Source organism: Stigmatopora argus, chromosome 4 (genome assembly GCF_051989625.1).
Source record: "Stigmatopora argus isolate UIUO_Sarg chromosome 4, RoL_Sarg_1.0, whole genome shotgun sequence".
NCBI classification, from domain to species: Eukaryota; Metazoa; Chordata; class Actinopteri; order Syngnathiformes; family Syngnathidae; genus Stigmatopora; species Stigmatopora argus.
The window spans coordinates 10,360,866-10,386,738 of NC_135390.1; the positions used below are offsets into that span (position 1 = coordinate 10,360,866).

Below are 25,873 nucleotides of genomic sequence, written 5' to 3' on the forward strand. Positions count from 1 at the left end.
TTTACATCTTTTCCTAATCACATTAATTACATTTCAACACATTAGAATAGAAATTCACCCTTTTCACGTAAAGCTGGCCCAAAAAATGTCCTAAAACTAACAGTTTACCACCCATCATCAAAACAATCCCCTGTAATTTCTTCAGAAATTGCATTTCCTCATTAAATATTAACTGAGACGACATCAAACAAATTCAAGTATATTTCATTTGTAACATTTCTGCATGGTGCTTTCCCTTGACATATTTGTTTTCATGTAAAAAAATGCCTTGACTCAATAAAGAGTGGAATGTAATAATGATGTAAATTGAACTTTTGATTTCGGCAATTTTTTTGGGAAATGCCAAAGTCCAAATTTTTACATCAGGGTGAATGTGTCACCCACCAAGAATAACACAACACACCGTGGGACTGCCCATGATTCCCACGCCCCCTCCTCCACACACTCTCACACACACTCTCTCTCACACACACACACACTCTCTCAAGCACACAGAGCGAGGAGAGGCAGTCGCTTTGCAGCAATTTTATAACAACCCTCTTACGTCCTGGAATTTAAAAAAAAGGAGCTTCACTCAAGCTTGTGTGGAACGTGCCATGCAGCAAGTAGTGGGAAAAAGGAGAAAGTCTAAATTAGAGCATGCAATTCCAAAAGAGGATATTAGAACTGCAAGAGACAACTGATGCTTGTTGATTGTGGACCATGAGTGGCACTGAGGAACAAAACAAGGCAAGTGTTTTTTGGTTTTTTTTCCTATTGTATTCTTTTTTTCTAAACAACTGCAGTGCAGCCAGAAATGGTGCTACACTGCCGAGAGCACTTTGATGGCGGCATCACGATCACACTTTATGTGCCCTTGACGAACACACACACACACTCTCATTAAATGTTCTCTTGCTTGGGGATAAATGATGACTAGGAAATGACCGCGGTGAAGTGACAGTCCCTGAAAGGGGTCAAATTATGTAAAGTGAGCTGGAAATGATGGTATTCACTTCGGATGACTGTGAAAAATGATGTACTGGAAAAAAAATCCAATGGGAAAGTTGATGTCTTAACAACATTGGGAAAATGTCTGTTGGTACAACTACATTAAAAGTAGTAGCTATATCTAAATGGGGGAGTCTTTGCCAAGAACGAGGTAACAGATTGCAATGAATGGTCGGAAATTATCCTTTTTTCTCTTAAATATTAGACAGCCAACAGGTAGATACATATTTATTAAGGAATTGCAATGGTGGGGCAGACACAGATTTTTTACATGCCAAAAAAATCTCATGGCACTCTCCTAAATAAAAAATAAATATACTGCTTAATTAAGTGCCTTCTGTCTTCCAGTGGAAGATAATAAAAAAATTCTGTCTGGCATGCATTTCTGGCCACTACTTTTATTGATCGCCTCCATGGACATCAGAACCATTTAAAATGAACAGAAAAAAAAAGTTTTATGTGTGTCCAGTCTGATTCATCACCTTGTTCCCATCGTCAAATCCAGGTTGGTCCACCTGCGTTGAGTTTTCATGTTCTCCTCGGGCCTGTGTGGGTTTTCTCCGGGTACTCCGGTTTTCTCCCACATTCCAAAAACATGCATGGTAGGCTGATTGGACACTCTAAATTGTCCCTAGGTGTGGGGGTGAGCGTGAATGGTTGCCTGTCTCCGTGTGCCCTGTGATTGGCTGGCCACCAATTCAGGGTGTACCCCGCCTCTGGCCCAAAGTCAACTGGGATAGGCTCCAGCACCCCCCACGACTCTAGTGAGGATAAAGAGGTTCAGAAAATGGGATGAGATGACACCATAAAAGCATACAATTCACTTCAATTCAATTTCAAGTGTTTTTTTTTACTGTGAGGAGTTCAAATCTATCGAATGAATGTTTTGGGATTCCATGAAAAATCCAGAGGAAACCCACACAGGCACAGGATGAATATCCTCATCGGAAGACTGGAAAACACTCTTGCAAGTCCATGGTAGATATGCTAATCACCAGCTCACCATTCTGCTCCGGTAAATCTCCATACCCTGATCTCCATTTTGCTTAGTTTCACAAAATCTACTTCTACAAAGGAGAACCCTTGTTCCTTCAAAAACAAGGATCCTGCGTCAGGATCATTACGCCATCCACATGTCCTATTAAAGCAGTTATTTCCCGTTGTGTCCGGTCCAAAACCCACATTGCCCGCTCTTGACTAAATCTGCACACTTTTGTCTCGCAGCTTCAATCAAGACTATGACAGCGGCCAGTAGTCCTGTCAGCAGTCCCTTCTCCTCCCACTCGTCCCCCGCCTGCCTGCCAGGATGCCCCCTGAGAAAGGGCGATGCCACCCAGACCCCGCTGCACCTGCGCTCGGCCCCGGGCGCGTGGCTAATGGTGGGAGTGGTGGTGGTGCTAGCGGGGATGAGCGTGGCCGTGGCGGGGTACGTGTCGGCGCCACCCAGGCCCACGGGGGGTCGCGGGTCCAGCCACGTGGATAAGATGAAACTAGCCGGGCCTGTGGTCATGGGCGTCGGCCTGTTCATCTTCATATGCGCCGCCACCTTACTCTACGAGAACCGGGACCAGGAGGTGCACCGGCTGCAGATGTGTGACGATTTCGAGAACTTAAAGGAGGATCTCGGGTGGGAGGACTCGCGAGAGCGGACAAGTTTTAGTAGTGAGGAACAGTGGGAGATTCGAGACGAGGATCTGGAGTTCTTTACGTTCCCTCTTGCCAATCAGGACTGGAGTCTCTTCCCTTCTCCGCTTCATTTTGCGTGCCAGACCTTTGAGGACATGAACAAATCACCCATCCGTCATTTAGAAATAGAAGACGTGTCTGAAAGTGAGGGCTCTCTTCTGGCTCAGGTTCTGCACCACCAGGAGCCAAGTCTTGACTCGCCCGCCCCCGGCCCATCCGTCCCTCACTCCTCCGCCTTCCCCGACGAGTCGAGCGAGGGTAACATTCACCCGTGGATTGGCCCTGCAGTTCCAGAACATTAAACATTTTCACAGCGTCTGAGGACTTGGACCCACCAAACAACGCAGTCCAGGAACTGATGTTTGTCTTGTAAATGCACCACAAAGAGGCAAAGTCTCTAATGGCGCATTCCAGACCGCCGGGAAGTCAGACGGATGCCACGTGGAACTTACGAGGTTAGATCTGAGAGTGTTCCAGTGGAAAGTAAACAATGATAGCATGTCTGATGTTCTCTGTAAATGAGCCGTCTAACACTTATCTAACACTAATTTAACAGATATGCCAGCAACAAATGTTATATAATCGTCATTGGCATGATTGTTCAGTGATTTTTACATTCAGGACAGTTTGTGGCAAATGCTATATCCCAAATAAAAGAAAAATACTGTATATATTATCATTTTAATGACATTTTACATGATGCCATTTGTAAGCGCCAACAGATTTATACTGCAATGCAAAATATTTTTTAGTATAAGCGAACCCGAGTATAAGTCGCACCAGCCTAAATATGCATATCAAAAAGGCTGAAAATAAAAACTATATTTATTTATATACATTGCACTTAAGTATGCATTGCATTGTTGTGGGGCAGTTTTAGTTTCCCCCCAAAAAAGTATAGTTGTAATACTACTTTTCCTTTGAAAACAAATAGAGCTACTTTAGCTCAAGGAATAGAATTTCATTTTCACACGTGCCTTATTTAATGTAATGTGTCAGGTTAAACATTTAATTTAGTGTTTAATTGTATTTAATTTTGTGCAATGAGTATTGAATCAATCAAATGAACACTTTTGTAAGTGTCTCATTTTCTGAACCCCTTTATCCTCATTAGGTTCGCGGGGGGTGCTGGAGCCTATCCCAGCTGACACCCTGAATTGGTGGCCAGCCAATCGCAGGGCACGAGAAGAAGGACAACCATTCACACTCATACTCATACCTAGGGGCACTTTAGAGTGTCCAATCAGCCTACCATCCATGTTTTTGGAATGTGGGAGGAAACCAGAGTACCCGGAGGAAACCCACGCAGGCCCAGGGAGAACATGCAAATGCCACACAGATGGATGTGACCTGGATTTAAACCCAGGACCCCAGAGCTGTGAGGCGGACGCGCTAACCACTTGGGCCGCCCAATTCTAAGTGTTAGAATTATAAACTTTTAAAAGATATAATTCCCAAAAAATATTAATCATATTTTGAAAAATTTCGGTTTCTGGCCTTGGTTTAATAAATATTCAGTTTTCTGTTTTAGCCAAGATTTTACATTTTGGTGCATCCCTAAATATCAATTAATTCAATACAATATTCAATTAATTTAATACTACAATATTCAGATACAAATGGCCTAAATAACACAGCATAACTTGTTGACCAAATTCTTGATATCGAAGTAGAAATAAAAAATACTTTTAAAGGAGGATTAAAATAAGACACACACTAATTCTGTGTTTTTGTTTTTTGAAGGAGTCCAACTCCCTTCAAGCTTCTTACAATCAGACTATGTTAGAACTCAAGAGTTTTGCTAAAGCACCGTCTGCTCTGGATTTCCCCGGAGAAGTTCGTTTTAAGAGGATGAGGAAGATTAGTTGCCAAATAAGTCGGAATCTTATCTCACACATTCCATAATCTAGTCTCTATCCAGGGAAAGGGTTCTTGGCCCAGTGATGGTACAAGATGACCACAATTCTCTCACTACATAACTACCAGCCAATATTTTTCATTCTGTTCAAATCCACATATCCTTAAACAGCTTTCTCTTTTTGTTAAAGAATTTCAATCAGAGTTCGGGTTGAAAAAAAGGATTGGATTTATAAGGGGAGGAAATTCCAATGGGGGTATTGACTTTTCCCTGACAAAGCAGGAGTGAAGAGAGCTTGAATCTGCCCGCTTTTTGACCTTTTTCATCCCTAAATCAACTCAATCCAATGCTTTATTTAAAAATCCAGTAGGTGAACAGCTTTATCCCTCTGCTTTCTGAGTGAGGCTTGAGGTTTAATAGTTGCTTTAGGCTCACTCAACATTTTCTCACTGCTGAAGTGTACACGTCATTTGCATCTCTCCATCCCCCCCAGCACACGACGGAGGCTTCTGTGTGGGAAGGTTGTGCTAAGAAACGAGGATTCTGCGGCAGCACAAAGTTGGCGATAGTGCGACTGCGTCTTGCAACAAGCTGCCAGCCTCCTTTGCACAAATTGCTCAGAAAAATGACACGTTGGAGACAGCTTAAGTCAACAGTTCACTAACAACTTTCTTGAATTTTCCTCACAGGAAATCAAGCACTACATTAATTCAGAACAATCTATATTCTGATGAAGACGATTCTTGAACAAATATATGCCATAGCTCAAATATTTGTAACACAAGTCAGTAGGAGAAAAAAAAAATCAATGTTTGATCCAATATCAGCTCAAATGAACTGAAAAATCACATGCAGAGCAAATGAAAAGGGTTGACATTATTTTTCACTAAAATATCCACCCCCCGTGACCCTTGTGAGGGAGGATAAGCAGTGCAGAAAATGAATGAATGCTCACTATATAGTTACGTAACATTATATTTTAATCTAGTAGTCACTTGTCTTCAAAATGTTTGAACTCTAACCAAAATATGAAACATGATTTCTCTGAAATGGATTCTCAATAATAAGGAGATTAAGGCAAACAAAACAATGACAGCACATCATTTTTTTGTGTACAGTTCCAAACACATCATGCCAACAACCCCGCAAGCCCAGTTATATAATCCCAGCATTGCAATTGAATGCTGCATTGTGAATACAACTAAATCAGACCTCCACCTTCGGGTGCGCATATCAGCGTGTGTATGCGTTAATATGTATCTGAGCAGACGGGCAGTAGGTTGTAAGCCTCTTAAGTGAGCGCTGACTCAGGACACATGCAGTTTTGCTGCTCTGAAACAGACACATGAGGTGTGAAAAAACAGCGTGATGGCGAGAAGCAACCGGCCGGAAAATGTTCATTTAAATTCGCCTACAAAAGAACAATTTGGTGTAATGAGGGATAAGCATTGTCATAATTCTCGGCCCTCGCAGAGGCTTCTTCATTCTGTCACACTTGTTGAAAATGATAAAAAGAAAAAATAATAGAGCCAATTATCTAATTTCAATTGAATACAAAATTCTCCAACAGGGTTTTGCATAATTACTTGTTGGACAGGTTGCTTTTTTTAAGGTATACAGCACCTGGTAAGGGCTGATCAAATGTGGAACAGCGGATGCATCATTGACTAATCCAATTTAGAACCTTACGGACTACTTTACAGCACTCTCGGTGGAAAGAACATGAATATTATTGCGATGACAATGAAAGGAGTAACGTTCTGTGCTTTGGCTTTTATGATGCTCGTTTGTGCTCGAGGTAAGATTACACCTGAAAATAAACAATTCATCAACAACCCTAAATCACCTATTTCTATTTATTGATATATAAAATGTCATTTTGCATTCATTCACATAAGTGACGCGACTGGTTTGCATTTTAAGGTTATTTTAATCCGTGTTAAGACAGAAACAAATTTTCCGATTTTAAGTTTATGTTGACGTTAATGAGGTTTCTCAACAAAACCGTCCATTAAAATGAATAAAATTAAGACCAACTGTATGTATACATGTACATCTATGTGTATGTATGTATATGTATATTTATATATATGTATGTATGTATAGGTATATTTATATATGTATATATATATATATACATATATGTATATATATTTCAGCAACACAAATATTTATTTATGTATTAATTAATTAATTTATATATTTATTTATTGATTGATTTATATATACTTATTTTTTTATTATTATTTTTTATTACCTATTTATTTATGTCTAAAATGTATTTTCCTGTGTCTGTATTCTCACCCTCTTGCTACTGTGACAATGAAATTTCCCGAATACGGGATGAATAAAGTAATCTAATCTCATCTCATCTAAAAGAACAGTACTCAATCTAAAGGAGACTTTGATATTTCTAGAGTCGTAATATGAAACACATCAGCTGAGCTACTGTACATTAAAGTTGGAAGGTAAATAGCAAATGCTGAACAATGAGTGTAGTAATTGTGTCTGCTTGGTGTAAGTTAGAGCTTTCTCCATCTAATGGGATGAACCTGACTGAGGAGTTCACGGGACCTCATTTTTTAAGCTTAAGCAGGCATTAAATGGGCTCTACATCATCCTCATCAATACATAATTGGATAACTTTATTCATCCCGTATTTGGCAAATTTCGTTGTCACAGTAGCAAGAGGGTGAGGATGCAGAAATAAGAAGGCATTTTAGACATAAGTAATAAGTAAGTTAATAAATAAATAAATACACAAATAAATATATAAATAAATAAGCGTGTTGCATATATATATATATATATATATATATATATATATATATATATATATATATATATATATATATATATATATACACACACATAATCTCACAAAGAGTAGCACAGTATAAAAGAGCACTAAGCAAGTAGTATTAAAATGTAGAAAATGTTATTTAAAGCAGGGATATGTGATCATTACAGCATAATATACTGCTAGGCTAATTTTAGAGCAAAAGTTATTTTATCATTTTATAGCTACCATGAATCTCCTTTTAATGTCAAACAAAACAACTTTTTAAAGCATTTTTTTGTTCTCACTCTTGCTTGGATTCCTTTAGGAGGTACTCTTCACACATGAGTGAGAAAGTTACCAAAATTGGTCCTTGTTGCTTTTTTGTTTGACACTCACACATAGTGCCAATAAATGTAATGGACAAATATTGGGGCCTAGAACTTTTGGAACAAATGAATGACAGCATTTCTATTATCTTGTGCATTCCTGGAGGAAAAAAAGGCTTATTAAATCATGCCAGCTCTTTTTTGTTTTGTGCCAACATCTGTCTATTTATTAGAACAGGATGCCGCTCTGAGTCCCAAAGCTATCCCCAAACAACACAAATCACCCAAACAAATTCCAGACTGTTGCTAAATAAACAAAATATCTTTGGGATGTTAAAAAAAAAAAAATTACTAAGCTCAATGACAGTTTTTGCCTTGTTGTCCTAAAACAGAATATCTTAAAGCTTTGAAACAAACAATGCTATTTGGAACAGGCTTTATGTTTAGATACTTTTGATGGTTGACATGGTGAATGCTTTACATAAAATATGTATTATTGTAAAACCACCATTATTCAAAATGGCGGACATAACTGTTTTTTGAGTGTGGGGGAAAAAAGCAGGGACACATAGTATAACATAGAATATAAATTGATTGTTAAATAAATCTAAGTAAGTAAACAAAGACAAAAAAAATCTGATTTGCTTGTATTTGACATATATAAAATAGATTGTATATCTTTATATTCGTCTTGTATTACTTTTTATAGCAAAGTGCATAATGAAGTGTATTCGACATGGATGTTTTTATGTGGGAGTGATTGAGTAAACAATACCTGTGTGGGATCAGGTGAAGAACAAGAGCAACCGGGGGAGGCGGCAGGGTTTATAGAAGAGGAGGAACCACTGCAGTGTTTTCGTTGTGACCTGGGATTCTGGGACGCCTGCTACACCACGGAAACCAACTGCAGCCTCGGGGAACGATGCTTCACGGGCCGTGGGAAGGCAGGTGAGTTGCGGAGGCGTCATCTATGGAAAGGGCTTGGAGTACGTATATTTTAGAATTGCAATGTTACTTGACCACCAAAATGATGATTCATCTTACTTACCGTCTTGGAGTCTATCCAAGTCAAGTGTCGGGAGTAGGCGGAGGACACCCTGTTTTGGTTGCCAGGCGATTGCACGGCACGAGACCAATAATCATTGAACTCAAACTCATATATAGGGACCATCAGTGTTCAACCAGCCTGCCATGAGTGTTTTTGGAATGTCGGAGGAAGCCGGGGAAACTAAGAGAAATTCCACCCAGGAAGGTCAGGGGATTGAACCCTCGATCTCAGAACTGTGAGGCGGACATGCTAACCCAGGGGTTCCCATTACATAGATCGCCTAGGAACTATTGGTAGATCTCCAAGGAAGTATTAGGGGATTCATTCATTCATTCATTTTCTGAACCGCTTTATCCTCATTAGGGTCGCCGCTTTGCCCACCCCTGAATTCTAACCCTAACAACAAAGTAGAATGTGGGAGGTTCATTGAAAAGTAGATCTTGGAGCAAAAAAGTGTGAGCGCCCCCGTGCTAACCCCTTTGCCCCTGTGATAGCGCTGAAAATGATTATTTAAAAAAAATCTACTGCAACCACAGTTACATGTACAATGTCTCTACCAAGGGCAGGGAACCTGTGGCTCGGGAGCCACATATGGCTCTTTTGATGGGTGCATATGGCTCTCCGCTAACCTGTGGGGTAAAATATGGAAACATAGGAATTATTTTTTTCATTACACTCTTCTGCATGGATATTCTCATTGATACGCATTGATTAGGAACAACGTAACAATGTTGTCAAAAGAATTCAGAGACGTTTTGTACTTTAAAAGTGGCATTTGCCGCAATCACAGCACTGCAGAATTTTGGCATTCTCGGTGTTCTGATGATTATTCCCAGTAATAAAAAAATATACATTTGTAATTACACCAATATTTTGATGATATTTTTAATTTATTTAGCAAATCCTTTGAATAAACAAATGTCTGACATCATAGAAAACACAAAATTATCTGGGTGACGCCAAGCGTTTGAACAGAAGGATCTATCACATACATTTTCAAAGTTGTATGGACTTGAGCTGATAAATCAAATATTTTTTTTATCACCTTTTCTCCCTCAGGTGATGCCTTGGATGTCAAGACACTCGGCTGCGTTAACCCAGAGGAGTGTAATGTGGAGACCACCGTGGAATTCCTTTTCAACAACAGCATCTTTGTCATGACCAAACACTGCTGTGACACCCCCTTTTGTAACATTGCATTCAAACCTAAGCTTGACACACTTTTATGCATCACTGTAGCATTCCTGACATCCTGGTGCACTTTAGCGGGATCAACACATTGAGAAGCCAACAATTATTCATTCTGTGCGCTGCCAATAGAGGGTTGGAGGTACAAAAACACCCACATGTAGAAGCTGACAATTCATCAGTGGCATACATTTATTCCATAGCACAACACAACAAACAGCATTTTGTCAAATATATTTGTCTTAATTTAATTGACAACCACTAAATAGTTGTGGGGATCCTTCTCTAATCAGGGGCCATACTAAGTTAGAGACAACAGTATGGGAACATCGAACATTAATCAATAAAACAGATTAACGGGTTGAATATTTTGGTGGTTTTTACAGCAGTGCAGCTGGATTTTCCCTTGTTTGTAGAACTGCATGACAGACTAGATCAACTACTAATACGCTTCATGGGATAGAACTAGTGGATGAGCAATAACATTAACAACCAATAACTTTAGTGACTAACAAAAAACAATGGCAAAACATGTGCTAAGTGTGCAAGACAACAAATTTGACATTTTTGTCATGAAAGAAAAATGGTCTGTCACTTTCAAATTCTTGCCCCAACCTATTTGGTGACAGTTCAGGTATTCTGAGGGTTGCCAGCAGAGGGCAGAACCTGCTCTTTCATGAAGCTATCCAGGTCCAGGTTGTCATCGTCCAGATCCAGACTCATAAATTTCTCCACCAAAGTCTTGTATCTGTGAAACACAGAGGTGAACGTCTCCTACAAAATTGATTTGATTGACGAATGAACAAACCTATCTGCCTTTTCATCTGATGAAACATGGTCAACACGTGGGATGGATTGTCCTGTCCTGTAGAGTTCAGACACGTCTACCCCTCTCTGGACAATGTTGTGGGGCAGACCGGCCAGTCTTGCCACATTGGCAGCATAACTGGACTGGCAGATGCCTGGCTTCAATTGGTAAAGGAAAACCAATTCCTCACCATCGACTGTAGTCTCGAGAGTCTGAAACACAAACATTACACGAATGCAGTCCTTGTTGGATGAAACCAATCATGAGTCACAGTTAATGGGTTCTTCTGTTCTTCACAAAGGTCTGCAGCAGATTACTCTGGTCCCATAAAACGTTTTCCGGCACTCAAATGCCTTAGGCTGCCATTTAAATATTGCAGTGAGAGCATCTGCCGGTACCAGAAGAGAAAGCATGCTGGATGTGGGTAATAGACCCAGCTGCAGCAAGCTGTGAAAGTTTGTGGCCAGCAGGACATGAGGAACATCTGTAGGAGCTTTTTTCAGCCAGTGTGAGATGATCGCTGCCAGCAAAGACAAGCCATCTACCTGGAAGAAAGACATTACTAGAGTTACTAAGTCTAAAATTGAAATTGTCGCACAAAGCCTTGGGTGTTTGCCACATTGCACTATCCAAATTAATTAAATGTCGCATTGCCAACACAAGAAAATTGTGATTTATCACCATTACCCCTTTTTATCTCCTGTGTGACTTTCTAGAAATAGCTTAGTCACTCACGTCTTTAACAACAGTGAGTGTAGACATGTCCAAAATGTCCAATAAAAAGTCTGCTGTCGTTTAGATGTGCAAAAATTCCGGTCTAAATGTGTCCTCCGAGATTGGGAGTGCTGCCATTTTAGCCCTTGCCGGTAATAAAGCGTTAAATCTCCTATTTGTTTTGCCTTTGAGGCAAAACAAACTGCTTCCTGCGCATGTTGATGCAGATAAATATAGAGTCAACCTGTGCTTTTAGGACACCATATGTGTATGCTCATAAATATTTTGTTAATAAATATTTTATCAAGTGTAAAGCCTTGTTCTCTTCTTTGTAGCTGTGATTTCAATAAAGTCTCCAATGCTCGAAACCAAATTTGCTTGTTAAAATCCATTTTTACCTAGGTCTACAACAGGGGTCTCGAACTCAATTTACCTGGGGGCCGCTAGAGGCCGAGTCTGGGTGAGACTGGGCCGCATCAGGATTTCCACAAGAAAAGCACTGATAAAACTTTCCAACGTTATCAAATATCTTTATTTTTTAACAAAAAATAATGAATTAAATAAATTAACTTAAAGATGAATAAAAAATAAATCAATCAGTAATATAAAACCAAATAATACTAATGAGCATACAGTAGATATACACTGGCTGGCTAAGTAGAGAAAATGAATTATTTTTATTCCGTTTCAAATGTCTGTATTAACAGCTCTTTAACCTTTAAATTTCTGAACTTGAATGGAACATTGAACATGAAATATTCTGAACACGGCTTCTTTTGCCTACTCCTTGCTGCTAGAGACCTGGCAGCGCTTCTTCTCACATAGTCACATTTGGCTTGAGGGAGGAAGCAGTGGAGACCCTCAGTAGAGCTTGAAGATGCTCATCAGTAAGTCTGGACCTGTACTTGGACTTATTGAAGTTCAAGGTGGAGAAGAGCTTCTCACACAAGTATGTGCTCCCAAAAAGGCACATGGTCCGCTTGAACCTTCGGGAAAGTTCAGGGAAGCTGGGGGTCAACTCTCTCAAAAATTGCCCAAGCTTGTCTGCTTCTCCACTCACCTCCCTGAACTTGGCTTTGAGTGCAGAGTTGCACTGCAGGTCAATGAGCTCCATTTGAAGCTCAGGAGGGGCATCTTGCACATCAAAGGAGAAGGGGTCCGCAAAAATTTGAAATGTGGCTTTGTGTGTCTTGAAGTCTGCAAATCTGTGATCAAATTCCTCCTGTAGCTTCGAAATGGCCTCAACATACTTCTCACCACTGAATGGTGTGCCTGCATCCACGAGAGCCTTGCATGCTGGGAAATGGCAAAGGTTTGTCTGAGAGAGCTGGGCTTTCCATAACACAAGTTTAGTGCAGAATGCTCTCACGTTGTCATAGGCAGCACTGACAAGTTGCCCCTGGCCTTGTAGCTTCTTGTTCAGTACATTAAGCTCATGTGTGATATCAACAAGAAAAGCCAAGTCCATGAGCCATTTGGGATCACTTAGCACAGGATCAATCAACTCACAAACGGCGTAGCTAGCTTTGACTGCTGCATTACTGTCTTTGGTAGCCTTCTTGAAGAGATCCTGTTGCCTCAGAAGACGTGTTTTAAGACTGGCAACCTGGTTGGCTCTCTCATCTCCCTGGTATTTTTCGTACTCCTCAGCATGTCTCATAGTACAATTACGTTTCAAATTGTATTCCTTGTGCACCGCAACTTTTTCAGTGTAAATGAGACACGTCGGGGTGCCCCTGTGTTCAACAAAGAAATATTGCACTCCCCACTTTTCTTGAAACTGTCTGTGCTCATCACCGACCTTTCTCTGCACGGCAGGCTTTTAAAGAGACATCTCTGGGGCTCTGTAATATGTTTTTCCACTTGGAATGAGTCTCGGGTTGATCTTTCACATTCAGTCGCGCGGGTTTGTGGCGCATGTGCACTTTCGCTCTCCGTTTCAATCGCGGAGATGGCTACAGACACTGACACAGGCTGGATCACGGATCATAGCGCCTCATTCAGTTCTATGCTGAGAGCAGCGGAGGAGTGTGCGCGCCGAGCGGAGTGATCGGCCTCACGGCTTCTCCTCCGCCCAGCTGATTGGAGGAATGAATGAGTGAGTGAGCGAGGCACTGGACAGCCCGGCCGATGTCCCGCCCTCCAGAGCCGTATACCTCACCGTGATTGGTTCATTCAGCTCCGAACCAAAGTTCCCTCTAATTTTTTGTTGGTCTGAGCAGAAAGACAACCTCCCTGAGCGCACTGAGTACCAGTGTGAGCGACATCATCGGTACTCGGATGATTCGCCTAAAGACGTTTCGCCGACGGACGTTTGACAGACGGGCAGGTCGCCGAATGGACGTTCCACCGAACGTTCATTCGGCCGAACGGAGGTTTCGCCGAAACGGGATTCGAACGCTCGCCCCGCCGGATCGTGTGTGTACAAGTTTTTCAACCTCGGCCCGCGGGCCATATTCGGCCTGTTAGGATTTTTAATCCGGCCCGCCGCCGGTGTTGTCCAAAGGAGAGGAGTCTACGGTCCTTTGGAGTGTGCAGGACACTGCTGAGGACTTTCTACGACACTGTGGTGGCCTCTGCAGTGTTTTATGCAGTGCTTTGTTGGGGATGCGGGAGCACGGAGAGGGACAGGAACAGGCTGAATAAGCTGGTCAGGAGGGCCAGCTCTGTTCTGGGCTGTCCTTTGGACTCTGTGGAGGAAGTGGGAGAGCGGAGGATGCTGACCAGGATGATGTCCATCATGGACAGCACCTCCCACCCCCTGCATGAGTCTGTGGAGTCCCTCCGAAGCTCCTTTAGCAATAGACTGCGGCACCCTCATTGCAGGAAGGAGCGCTTCCGCAGATCCTTCCTCCCATCAGCTGTCAGGCTCTTTAACAAAAAAATGGCTGTGTGTTAAGACCTACCGTATGCATGCATGTACATTTATGTGTATGTATGTATGTATATATGTCCTAAGCAACACGCTTACTTAATTATATATTTATTCATGTATTTATTTCTTGACCTACTTATTACCTATCTATTTATGTCTAAAATGCCTTTCCTATTCCTGCATCCTCACCCTCTTGCCACTGGAACAACGAATTTTCCCGAATACGGGATGAATAAAGTTATCCAATCCAATCCAATCCAATCCAATCCAATTATAGTAAAAATCAATGTTCGTCTACCATCAATGGCAGTCCGGGAATAAGCACTCTTGGGCAGGCAGATGTAGCAGAACCGAGCCGTAAAATGACAGCAATCGGGTCAAATCCATCCTAAAACAGCATTTAATGATTAAATACAAATACTGGATGATATCGCGATGGAGGCAAAAAAACGTCTATAGACGTCCATTCGCCAAACGGCTCAAAATGCTCTCAAATTCGGTCAAATCCAGCTGAAAACAGCGTTTAATGATTAAATACAAATACTAGTATTTGTATTTAATCATTAAACTAACAAATACTAGTACGACCTGTCCGTCTGTCAAACGTCCGTCGGCGAAACGTCTTTAGGCGAATCATCCGGTCACGACATCATCATTGCTCGCTATCGGCACACCAGTATCACACCTGCCACAAGCAGGTGCATGTCAATGTTCCCTCTAATTTTTCATGTAAAACATGCTGTAAAACAAGAAAAACATGAGTGGACAGAGCTACTGCCACTGGCTGCCACTTAAACGGCGCCATCATGGGGAAAGGGGTAAAAAAAAAAAAATCAAAAAAATTAAAAAAAAAAAAAAAAAAAAAAAAATCAAAAAAAAAAAAAATCGATCTTTCATATTAAGACGGGGGCCGCAAATTATCGTCCCGCGGGCCGCAGTTGGCCCGCGGGCCGCAAGTTTGAGACCCCTGGTCTACAATATCTTGTGTCTGTCTTGCTACTGCAACCCAGAAATTTCCCGAATACGGGATGAAATAAAGTTCTAATCTAATCTAATGTAATTTACAAAATAGCCTTAAATGTTGTCATTGTGGGGGCAAGAGTTTTAGATTAGATTAGTTTACATAACTTTATTCATCCCGTATTCGGGAAATTTCATTGTCACAGTAGCAAGAGGGTGAGAATGCAGACACAGGAAAATACATTTTAGACATAAATAGATAGGTAATAAATAAGGTAATTAATAAATATAAATAAATATATAAAAATAAACAAAATAAAAAAAACAGACAGGCTAACTATATAAATACATTAATATATAAATAGATAGGTAATAAATAAGTTAATAAATAAATAAATATATAAATACATTAATGAATAAGCGTGTTGGTGAATTTTTTTGTGTCCCTCTGCATGTGTAGGAATGAATGTATTTTCTCTCACAGTGTTTGTCCCTTTTCCAAATTCATCGATGAGTATTAATGAATTGCCTGTGCTGCTGTTGATTGTCTGGGACATCTGGAAAAAGAAAAAGAAAACCATTAATTTCTTATCATGTGTGGTTGCGGCTAGTTGACAGTCATGCTGGAATTAATATGAATTACTCAGATACAGCGCAACATTGTGAGTGTGTGCACACTAGGTTTATAAGCGTGTATACGAACCTGCTTAAGGTCGGTCATAAAGGTGCTGAGGCCCAGAGACACAGATTCTCTGCCCGGCAAGCAGGTGAATATTGCATCCACTGGGCCGATTTCTGCAAGCTTAGCTGGCACGTTGGAGCCAATTAGAGCCATGAACACAATCAGGGCGACCTAGTAAACACATGTGGAATGACCAAAGGGAAAATAAAAGTCCCAACAAAATAGTTAAAAATATTTGACAAAGTATGGATACAACTTTAATACATTGGTTTTCTGAAAGTGGAAGAAAATAAATACAGTTGATTTTCAATACCAGAATCTGTTACAAAAGCTGAATCATTCAAAGTTGGGGGCTTTCTGGTTGGCCAGACTTGTACGTAGAGTAAAACAAAAATGTATCCTCCTTTTCACAAGGGGTGAAAGTTCTCTGAATATCATGAATCAAATCAAATCAAAAGCCTTATTGTAATTATACACAGCTGCGTATAACAAAATTGGTGGTACTACTCCACAAAGTGTGTTTTCCCAGTAAAAACATAAATAAGTAATATAAAAATATAAAAAGTCACGTCCGGGCAAGGTACATTCAAAAATATTGCACAATCTAAGATATTGCACTGCAAAGAGTCGCTACACCCGTGCGCGCCGCCATCTTGGATCAAAGGAACCCTTTACCTGCTTAAGGTAGATGCTCTTCCCAGAGGAATTGGGCCCAGTGATAATCTTGATCCGCCCGTGTGACTCCAAACTCTCAAACGAGTTGGCCACAAACATAAGAGAACAAACCTCGAAAAGTGGGTGTCTGAAGTGTAAAATACCAGCAATACTGTAACATAGCAATAACTATTCAAATCTTGTATTTTTGTGTCGCAGTTGCCAACCTGCCCTGATCGATCAATATTGTCTTGTGACTGACAAGCTTTGGGGAGGTGTAGCCGTACTCCAGGGAAGCTTTGCTCAACGCCAACAGACAGTCCAGCTCGGCGGCTAGGTCCAGAACCTTCAAAATGTAAAGAATCAGTGATGGTGAACTGTTTTTTATGCTTAAAACAACAATATTAAAACTAAATTCAACTTCTTTCAAGTGGTAGGAATAGTGAAACATGATGCACGCCAACCTTATACAGAACAGCACTTCTCTCCAGGATGGCGTCCTGCAGCTGAGTCATGACTGCAGTTTCCATATCTGAAAAATGAGAGATTTTACTTATTTTGCACCTTAACCAATGTTTTTGTGTGTGTTTTTAGGGGTCAGTAACCTCTAATTTCGCAGTGCAAATCTCCTAAGAGATTGTCAAGATCCTTGGTCCTCTGAGTTCGGTAGTGCAGGCGATTATCTGAGAGAAACTAGCATACATCCCACAAACATGAGTAAACATAAAAATCACAATAAAGGAACTCAGCCCCTTCTTTAACGAGTATCATCTGTAAAATTGATGCATTACCACTTTTTTTTATCAAGGAATTGTTTGTCACCTTTAAACACTTAGGATCTTATATCCAACAATTGCATGGAATCAAGATCCCAATTCCAAATAACTACTGTAGAGACCGACATAATAATTGATGAGCTAGCATAAGGAGATCTTTAATTCAATGATCATGTTTCAACACCATCAGCGGTGATAAACATCCAATCCATTTGACCTGAGACCATCACAGTGAAAAATAAATGAACGTGTAACGCTGTCAGTGGCAGCTAATGAGTGAATAGTGTCTTGGAGTCTCTCCTCTCTTATTGGCTAATCAAGGACAACATAATGTCAACAACATGATGACCACTATGAAACTTGGCAGTCTGGCTCAAGAACATATTTAAAAAATATTTTAAAAAATTAACAATAAAACAATCTAAATTGAAAAGCAATATATACATGGTGAAGAAAGTGTTAGCTCATTGGAACGTCAATCAATGTCAACGGAATGCAACAAGTTACTGAACCCACCATAAACTCAAGCCCCTGCAACTCAAAGTCCTCTTTTACCACCATATCCGGCTGTCGGGGGACACAGAGAAGGAACCCGATCTGGAAAGAGAGCATGTATAGGTCTCAATATGCTTGCATATTCAGTCAATTATGCCCAATGCATCTGTCACAAAAGGAAAAAGCACATCTGAAGCAGAGTAAATGGAAAAAGTAAACAACACCAGTGGGATGTAGATGACGGAGCAAGAGGGGATTCTGTCATCCAGTTGGTCTAGTTCTTCTCTTGCAATATTTGTCAGGAAGCCAGACAAGCCCACCAGACGCCTTTTCTCTGACAGTGAAAAGCAACAAAGTTTTTAGCATAGTTCCTCTCCCACAACACAGTTTGGCGATTATTAGTCACGCTTTTTGCGATTCGTCTTTTTTTATATAACCATGCCAGTGGCAAATAAAGACAGTAAGAACATGTAAATGCTCTTCCACCAGAAAGTACAATTAAATCTGTATGTCCACCTGCCATCTGTATATTACAATATATTCTTGTGTTCATCTAAAAAGTTTTGGAGTTGAAATGAGATCATAATTATTTCTGTTTTTGGCAGATCACAATAATAATAATATATTACAAATGAGAGGGAGAACTATAATAATAATATATTTTTTCTTCTGTATATTACAATATATTCTTGTGTTCATCTAAAAAGTTTTGGAGTTCAAACTTTTTTGAAATAAGTTCAAAATTACTTCAGTTTTTGGCAAACCACAATAATAATAATAATATCAAAAATGAGAGGGAGAACTATAATATTAATAATAATACAATTTTTTAAAGTTATTGCGTTAACAGACCTATTAATGCTCCTATTAATGAATTAATTATTAATTTGTCCTATGGGATTGACCAATAGTTGAGTGACTTTACAAAATTTGTTCCATGGTACAATAAATAAAGTTTGGGAAACACTAAAGTAGAAGGTAGACAAGGGTAATGCAATTTAAAAGACACTCACTTTCATCAATTTCCTCATGTACATTTGGTTTGATGGTGAAGCGGTTCTCGGCTACGCTACTTTCAAAGTCCACCTATATGTCAGCAACAACAAGGATTAAGATGGCAAGTGTGTTTAATGGCAACTTTAACCACAAGAGATCTCATCTGGTACCACGCGGCTGATTAGAGAGGCGACATGTTGGAGGTCATCAGTGAAGCCTTCACTGATTTCCCGGAACAGATGAATGGATCGAGGAAAGTGGCGTACTGTATCTCTGATACACACCGCATTGTACACTGTCTGAAATAGACAATCAGCTTCAGGCGATACGGCACTAAAATGCAATCGCATGAATGGGATGTAGAAAGTCAAATGACCTTGAAGATACCCTGCCAATCAGTAACTTTGGTTTGTGCGAGAGACATCCTACGCAGGAGAGTCTGTAAAACACAAATAGGCTTTATGACGCAACAGACCTATAGATGAAGCAACAGGAGAAGATTTGGATCAAAAGTACTGGGATGTTTCTGATGCTACGTAGTGACGTCCGTAAAGTGTTCAGTGAGTCTGAATTTCGAGGTGACGTGAAGAAACGGATCACTTGCTGCCTCCTGAGTAACACGGCGAGGTCCAAAGTTGGTCGCAGGAACCACTGGCTGGGGCCAAGAAGGACATCATAATTCCAAAGTATTATAAATTGGATATAATGTCACATTGTCAGACTATAAATCGCAACTAAAATCTAAATATTGAAAAAATCTAAATACTAAAATACTGTGCCAGAGCTTCTCAATTTCATTGTACAATTGCATGATAACAATCAAGGCATTGATTCATTGATTACTTTGTTCTCAAAACACACATTCATCAAACCATGAATAAAACAACCACCACAAGGCTAAAAGATTAAAAGAAAATGACAAATGCACTAGTACTGCTACATTGACGCCTTATAATTAGGTGCGTTTTATGTATGAAAACAAATTATTTCATTGACGGTGCGCCTTATAATCCAGTGCCCTTTATCATTTGCAAAATACATTTTCATGTTAAGTTCTGTCATCTCTGTCGGTCATTTAAATTGTGCATAAGGGGCACCTACATAATATTTAAACATTTAAAGCTGCCAATGTCAGCGCGATTTGACTTTCTTACCGTAGCAGTTTGGATCCAAACCTGCAACTGCAGCAATTGAGTATTCCTGCACAGAATTTAGTGTTAAAATACAAAGCCAGAGAAGAGCTTTACTCAATGGAGTTGCTTTCCAATTGTACCATAAAGACTGAGTCCTTCTTTTTCACCCGAATGAAGCTTATACACTGATGGGTGATTTTCTGATTTGAAGATCTGCAGGACCCTGAGAAATACGACGTTTAATTAATCAATGCTTAACATGTACACAACCAAGTGGAGTGACCACGCTTGACAATTCTGGAGTTCTAATGATATGCAAAGATGTCGCAACATAATGAATGATCATCTTTGATACTGCGTAGAGAAATTGTTGGGAGCTTGTCTGTTAATTAATGAAGTGTCTACTAACTGAGATAAGAACTTCACATTTTTGTTGTAGGAGCCATATGGAAGAAACGAACTGCAATTATTGATTGATTGGCCCTAATATTTCATAACACATGAAAAAAAACATGTTCTTTGCAAATTTGCTTTTTAGGTGGTTCTTGATGGTGAAGCCTAGATTTTGCGAGCCAAGATTTTTGATTTTGGTGTTCAAAATAGTCATTAAGTGGTGATTATTTTTCAGCTGCTGCATGGCCTCACTACTGTCTTTCCTTTTGTTCAAATTCAGATAATAATTGTTCATTGAAAGCTCAAATTTGGCTTATATTGAAACTGTTTCAGTATTAAACAAATAAAGGCTTACAGACCTGATAAATAGATCGCTTTAAAAATTACAATAATTTATGAACGGTTTATCATTTATAATTTCAATGGTTTACAAAAAAAGCAAGAGCTATTTTAATATTACATAGGCATTCTGTTGATTATGGAAAAAGAAGAGGATCGACAAAAAGTAAAATTGGCATGTCAGACAACTGTGATTGGAGTACCAATACAAAGACCACTCTCAGCTAGTTATTGGGTTTTATGTTAACCCAAAATAGCCAACTTACCTGAATGCTTCCTTATCAATGTACACCACACCCTTACTATATTGGGAAAAATAATATTAATTGCCATCACAGAAAAATAATGTTATGCGTATGCTAATATAGATGTTCCTTACAGTGTGTACGAACTGAAGTTCAGGATAGGAACGGCGACACTGGTGTCTTCCAGCTGAACCCCCACTCTCCTCCTGTCCAAACATTTGAGAAGAGCGCCCACTGTCCTCAGCTATGTCCCACCATCCAACACACACACACATACACACACCAAAATACATAAAAGTTGCAGAATTAGCACTTAATTAGCTGGCACGGAGCGTTACCAACTGCCTCACCATGAGGGGTGAGTCAAAGGAGATACAGGAGGAGAGATAAGCCATCTTGTCTCCCTCGGAGATGGAAGCAGGCAGGAAAGGCAGATGGGCCGAAAGCAGCCTCATTTTACCAAGTTCCAGACCTGTCACATTAAAGTGGAAATTTAAATCGTAATACTATATAAAGCTACTGAGGCATAGCAGGGGATGTCTTCGTCACAATATAACTATATGATGCAGACAAAATGTAAATTATGTCCATAAAGTACTAAATTGTAGCCATAAATGACCTTTTATATGTGCACAAAACACACATTTGTGCCCACTACGTAGGTTTATTAGTACTAGTATTAGTACTTAAAGTTCTTCACGCAGTGTTACGATTAAAAAAATAATAAAAATAATAAATCCCCATGTCTTGGGTAGGACTAAGTCCAGATATTAGGTAATTCTTGATATATTTTCAAGGCCTTCTTACCAAAATCGAGATATGGATAAATTACCACCTCTGGTTTGTACTCTGGATTTGAACCTGAGAAAAAAAATTGACAAAAATAATGAGTACTAAGTCTTACAAGTTGGTGTACATCGCCATTTCTTATCCTTTATCACTGTTGCTAGTTCCCAATGCCATGTTCAACTGATCCACGTATCGTTCCCCTTGACATAGATAGTGCTTGGCCAGTACACCATGTCAATATCATGACAAGTACGTAGTATTTGCCAAAACACTTTTTGAACTCACCCAGATGGAGCAGGAATCGGGTCATGCAGCGCTCTTGCTTTGCACTGGTGATAATCACTTGAGGATAAATCTCCTGAATGACTAAACAATTGAAGAGGGGTGATAAGAACAAGGGAACCGCTTCATAACCGAGTACCCGGAGAAAACCCACGCAGTCCCGGGTAGAACATGCAAACTCCACACAGGTGGACCGACCTGGATTTGAACCCACTGTGAGGCCGATGCGCTACATTTCATTAATGTGAATGAATAAAGATTTTAAACAATAGTCATGATTACCTCTGGCCAGCAGATGTAGCTCGTCATTATCTGGCGTATCTAACATGTAGTGAACCGACGAGTCTTTGCTGTCATAAAAGCAGAGACCCACTTGGCCATGTTCTGCTAAAACACTCAATAAAATCTAGAATAAGCAGACAGAGTGAAGTGCGGTTAAGTAAAGTCATATGTTAATTTCAAGATTTGATTCCTAAAACCTCATTTGGATCTTCCTCTTCTTCTTCTACTTCTTCTGTGAAAGCCAAGTTGGTAGCCATTGCTCCTCCATGTCCTTCCATTGCCGCCATTGAATTTGAATATAAACTATCGTCGCAAATCGTCTTAGTTAGGTGCTAGCTGGCAAAATAATTTCCTTCAAAAACCAATTTTGCCGGAATCAAAATACTTTCAGGGCACACATAAATAACAACTTACGCTGTTAACTTTCCAAATAATGTCAGCATAAAGGGGGTAATGTTGAAGTAAGAGCTAGAGCTAAAATTTGGCTAAGTGCTAACATTCAAATATGCTACAGGGAAGGCCCACCTTATACCAGTTCCAGGAGGTGACACAGCAATAACTTGTTTCCTGTTAAATTACCAATAACAGAAGTAAAAATTATCCTTAATCATATTATTTCAAATCACATTTGTTTTAGAATATGCCAAAAATAAAAATGTTGCAGTTTATTATTATTATTATTAATAATAATATTTCCAATATGCAATTATAGTATATACACTGATATTCATTACCAGCTTGGCTGGTTTATTCGCTCAAGTGACATTTTAAGTTAGTACTTTAAATTATATTCTCTGTTTTAAAACATGATTATAAAAGTCAAAAGTGTCAGTGATAACTACTAAATAGATCAGTAACTACCTCATCTTGAATTGGAAAAGAGAATGGCACAAATTCAACTGTTGCCCAATAATATACTTTACCTTCAAAATAAACATATATTCACATTTACAAATTTAATAGAATATGGCCACCAAAAATCTTATTAAAGTACCTTTGCACTACAACCATGGTTGGTGTTTGTGTGTGAGAAACTACTGGATTAACCCCAAAAGAAATATTTTAAACTAACTAAAGGCCTTAAAATAGGGCTAATATTAGCTTATATACAGACCAAATAACGTGGAAATTGATTGGAAATTGCTGGATGCGTACCTTTAGACACAGACAGTCAAATGACACAGCAACTTTTTGGGTTGACAAACATATTTATTGTTACCGGCAGTGACACAAAATTGCAACCTTTGGGTTTCATTTATTCGGTATGAAGTATAACAACAAACAGAACCATTAAAAATAGGAATGGATTGTTTACTACCCACAGATGTGAAACCATAATGCATGAAAAAGCATAAAAAATAATGTCCATCGATGCTCTGGCCAGTATAAGGAAAATGTAAACTATTGACTGGAAAGAAGGTAGTGCTGCAGAGTTGGTGGGAGACACAGCTTGTCCATGTGATTTTGCCTTGGCAAGCCTACATGATGGCGTATAATGAGTGCACACAGAGCCATCAAGGCTGGAGGTTCAGCTGAAAGGAGGAAAGAACAAAAGGTATTAATTATGGCAGCCCAAAACACCAACAACAAAAAGCACTCACAAATGGCGCCGTTCAGGTATCGTAGTCGTATGCAGGCTCCTCCCCTCACGCTACTCACTGCTGGGAACAGCTCCACACCGCGGGGGAGGTCTTTGAAGGCGGCACCCAGAAAGTGACCATCAACCACGAATCCAATAGTACCTGCGTCTGCATCTAAGACCATGAGGGTGCGCTCAGGGATGGTAAGAGGTGCATTTGGCATATCTCTACTTGACGTGACAAGTTGGGACGACCATGCTTCTTTACTGTAATATGTCCAACTCTTTTCTGGGTAAGTTCCCTGACTTTGTCCATTATGCCAGAGATGATTGCTTTGGAGTTCCCAGCCCCAAGACTGCGAGTCTGACCCCAGCAGTGCATTGTATCCTGAGGCCTGCAGAGGACACCTTTGCCTGGAGAATCCCAAGACTGCATGACTGCCTCTCTCTTTGGGGTTCCACATCACCTCCCATATGTGAAGCCCGGCTTTCACCCCCTTTTCTGCCCTTACCCCGTCGCTGCTCAACTCCACGGGTAAACGAGTTGCTTCCTCCCTGCTAGCAGACAGAAGGAAGTGAGGGGAGCAGTGAATTGAGCTCCAACGCGAGCAACTGTGTCCTGGACGAACTGGAGAGTCGTTTAAAATGACTTTGAGGCGAGAGGACATGGGGACGGCCAGAGAACTGAAAGCAGAGAGGGAAGGCAAATGCTTTTTTGTCCTGCCTTGCAGCCACGTTGACAGCAAAAGACCCATTGGTATTAACTGATCTGTTGGGGGACACAAAGTGTTTATTGTTGAAAAAAATAGTAATAAAAAATATAAAATATAATAAAATAATTATATATATATATACGTGTATATATATACGTATATATATATATATATATATATGTGTGTGTATATATGCAAATTGTCATTTGAATTGAATGCGTTTATTGTCTTCATATAAGTATAATGCGATGTAAAACCTCACCACGAAGTGCACAGTAACAACAAACCACAGACAAATAAATAACCATAATTAATAAATAAATAATGAAGAAATAAGTAATACATAATAAATAAGTAGCGTCAACATAATAAATATAGTCAACATAAATTAGGTAAATAAAGTAGGGAAGTGCACAAATAACAACAAAAAACGAACAGATAATCAATCAATAAATAATAATAAAAAATAAGTAATAAATAAAATTAAAAAATCATCACAGGACAAATGAATAAGAAAACTTCTTTTTAGGCTCTTACTTGTGATGGAGTCTTTCGTCTGACAGCAGTGCAGACGATTGCGTCCGCTTAAAAAGCCTCTTATCGCATCTATCGTGGGTATTCACTCCCCCAACGATTGTAATATCTGACACCGAGTCACGCAAAGCCCAAATATCCCTGACAGAAGTCCTTTTTTTTTAACAGGCGACAGTCTTTCATTCATTTTCTGAACCGCTTATCCTCACAAGGGTCGCGGGGAGTCGAGAGTCAAATACATTTAAATTAAATTAACATGAGCCGGTTGTGCTTTTAGATTTGTAGAGCTTTAGCGCATTCTATAATGGACATAAACATAAATAGCGAAACATAAAAATAGAAGCAAATTCGGGCTTTTGACTAACAAAACGAGAAAGACAAAATAGGCTCATTTTTTACTCCCGTGACGCGCATGCGCAAAGGTCGTATTTATCCCTCAATGTTGACTTTAGCGAGGCTATATCTCAATATTAACGTTTAGTTAAAAAACATTATTGCCTTGTAACAGGCAACACACATACATATTCACACAACGTACATTTACATTATACGTAGTCCAAAAATATGTCTTATTTATATTATGTTTTTCTTCCCGTTTTAACTGCAGTAGCTATAAAACTCAGCACACTTTTTTGTTTGAATTAGTTTTTTCGTGTAAAAAAAATTCCCGGTGAAATAATTTCCTGATTATACAAATTTGAGAACCTCATATTTAAACAGATATGTGAATGATCTCCACTGCAAAA

The 25,873-nt window shown here is 39.7% G+C and overlaps 3 protein-coding genes across 4 annotated transcripts; 1 reads left to right on the top strand and 2 right to left on the bottom strand.

Annotated features, from left to right (window-relative positions):
* Nucleotides 1–484: 484 nt before the first annotated feature.
* Nucleotides 485–11,714, top strand: LOC144073415 (protein Bouncer-like). 2 transcript variants are annotated; one of them, XM_077599195.1, is made up of 3 exons: nt 485–729; nt 2,215–6,332; nt 8,432–8,580. In XM_077599195.1, the coding sequence occupies exon 2, from the start codon at nt 2,229–2,231 to the stop codon at nt 2,976–2,978; it is 750 nt and encodes a 249-aa protein (XP_077455321.1). In that variant the 5' UTR covers nt 485–729; nt 2,215–2,228; the 3' UTR covers nt 2,979–6,332; nt 8,432–8,580. The 2 variants fall into 2 exon arrangements, with proteins under 2 accessions (XP_077455321.1, XP_077455322.1); XM_077599196.1 differs by lacking the exon at nt 485–729 and adding an exon at nt 9,750–11,714 and having other exon boundaries at nt 2,993–6,332; nt 8,432–8,590.
* Nucleotides 10,053–22,762, bottom strand: msh5 (mutS homolog 5). Its single transcript, XM_077599193.1, has 24 exons — nt 22,499–22,762; nt 22,302–22,425; nt 22,023–22,103; nt 21,756–21,809; nt 21,299–21,420; nt 21,083–21,192; nt 20,970–21,005; nt 20,112–20,194; nt 19,993–20,038; nt 19,355–19,493; nt 19,215–19,277; nt 19,009–19,137; nt 18,856–18,928; nt 18,067–18,176; nt 17,864–17,944; nt 17,177–17,264; nt 17,036–17,103; nt 16,799–16,917; nt 16,593–16,719; nt 15,939–16,088; nt 15,718–15,792; nt 11,085–11,231; nt 10,687–10,898; nt 10,053–10,626 (listed from the first exon to the last, which is right to left on the bottom strand). Exons 1-24 carry the CDS (start codon nt 22,586–22,588, stop codon nt 10,509–10,511), a joined length of 2,445 nt encoding a protein of 814 aa, XP_077455319.1. The 5' UTR covers nt 22,589–22,762; the 3' UTR covers nt 10,053–10,508.
* Nucleotides 22,763–23,529: 767 nt separating this feature from the next.
* Nucleotides 23,530–25,509, bottom strand: LOC144073346 (SPRY domain-containing SOCS box protein 2). Its single transcript, XM_077599093.1, has 3 exons — nt 25,131–25,509; nt 23,903–24,649; nt 23,530–23,833 (listed from the first exon to the last, which is right to left on the bottom strand). Exons 2-3 carry the CDS (start codon nt 24,633–24,635, stop codon nt 23,703–23,705), a joined length of 864 nt encoding a protein of 287 aa, XP_077455219.1. The 5' UTR covers nt 24,636–24,649; nt 25,131–25,509; the 3' UTR covers nt 23,530–23,702.
* Nucleotides 25,510–25,873: the final 364 nt, after the last annotated feature.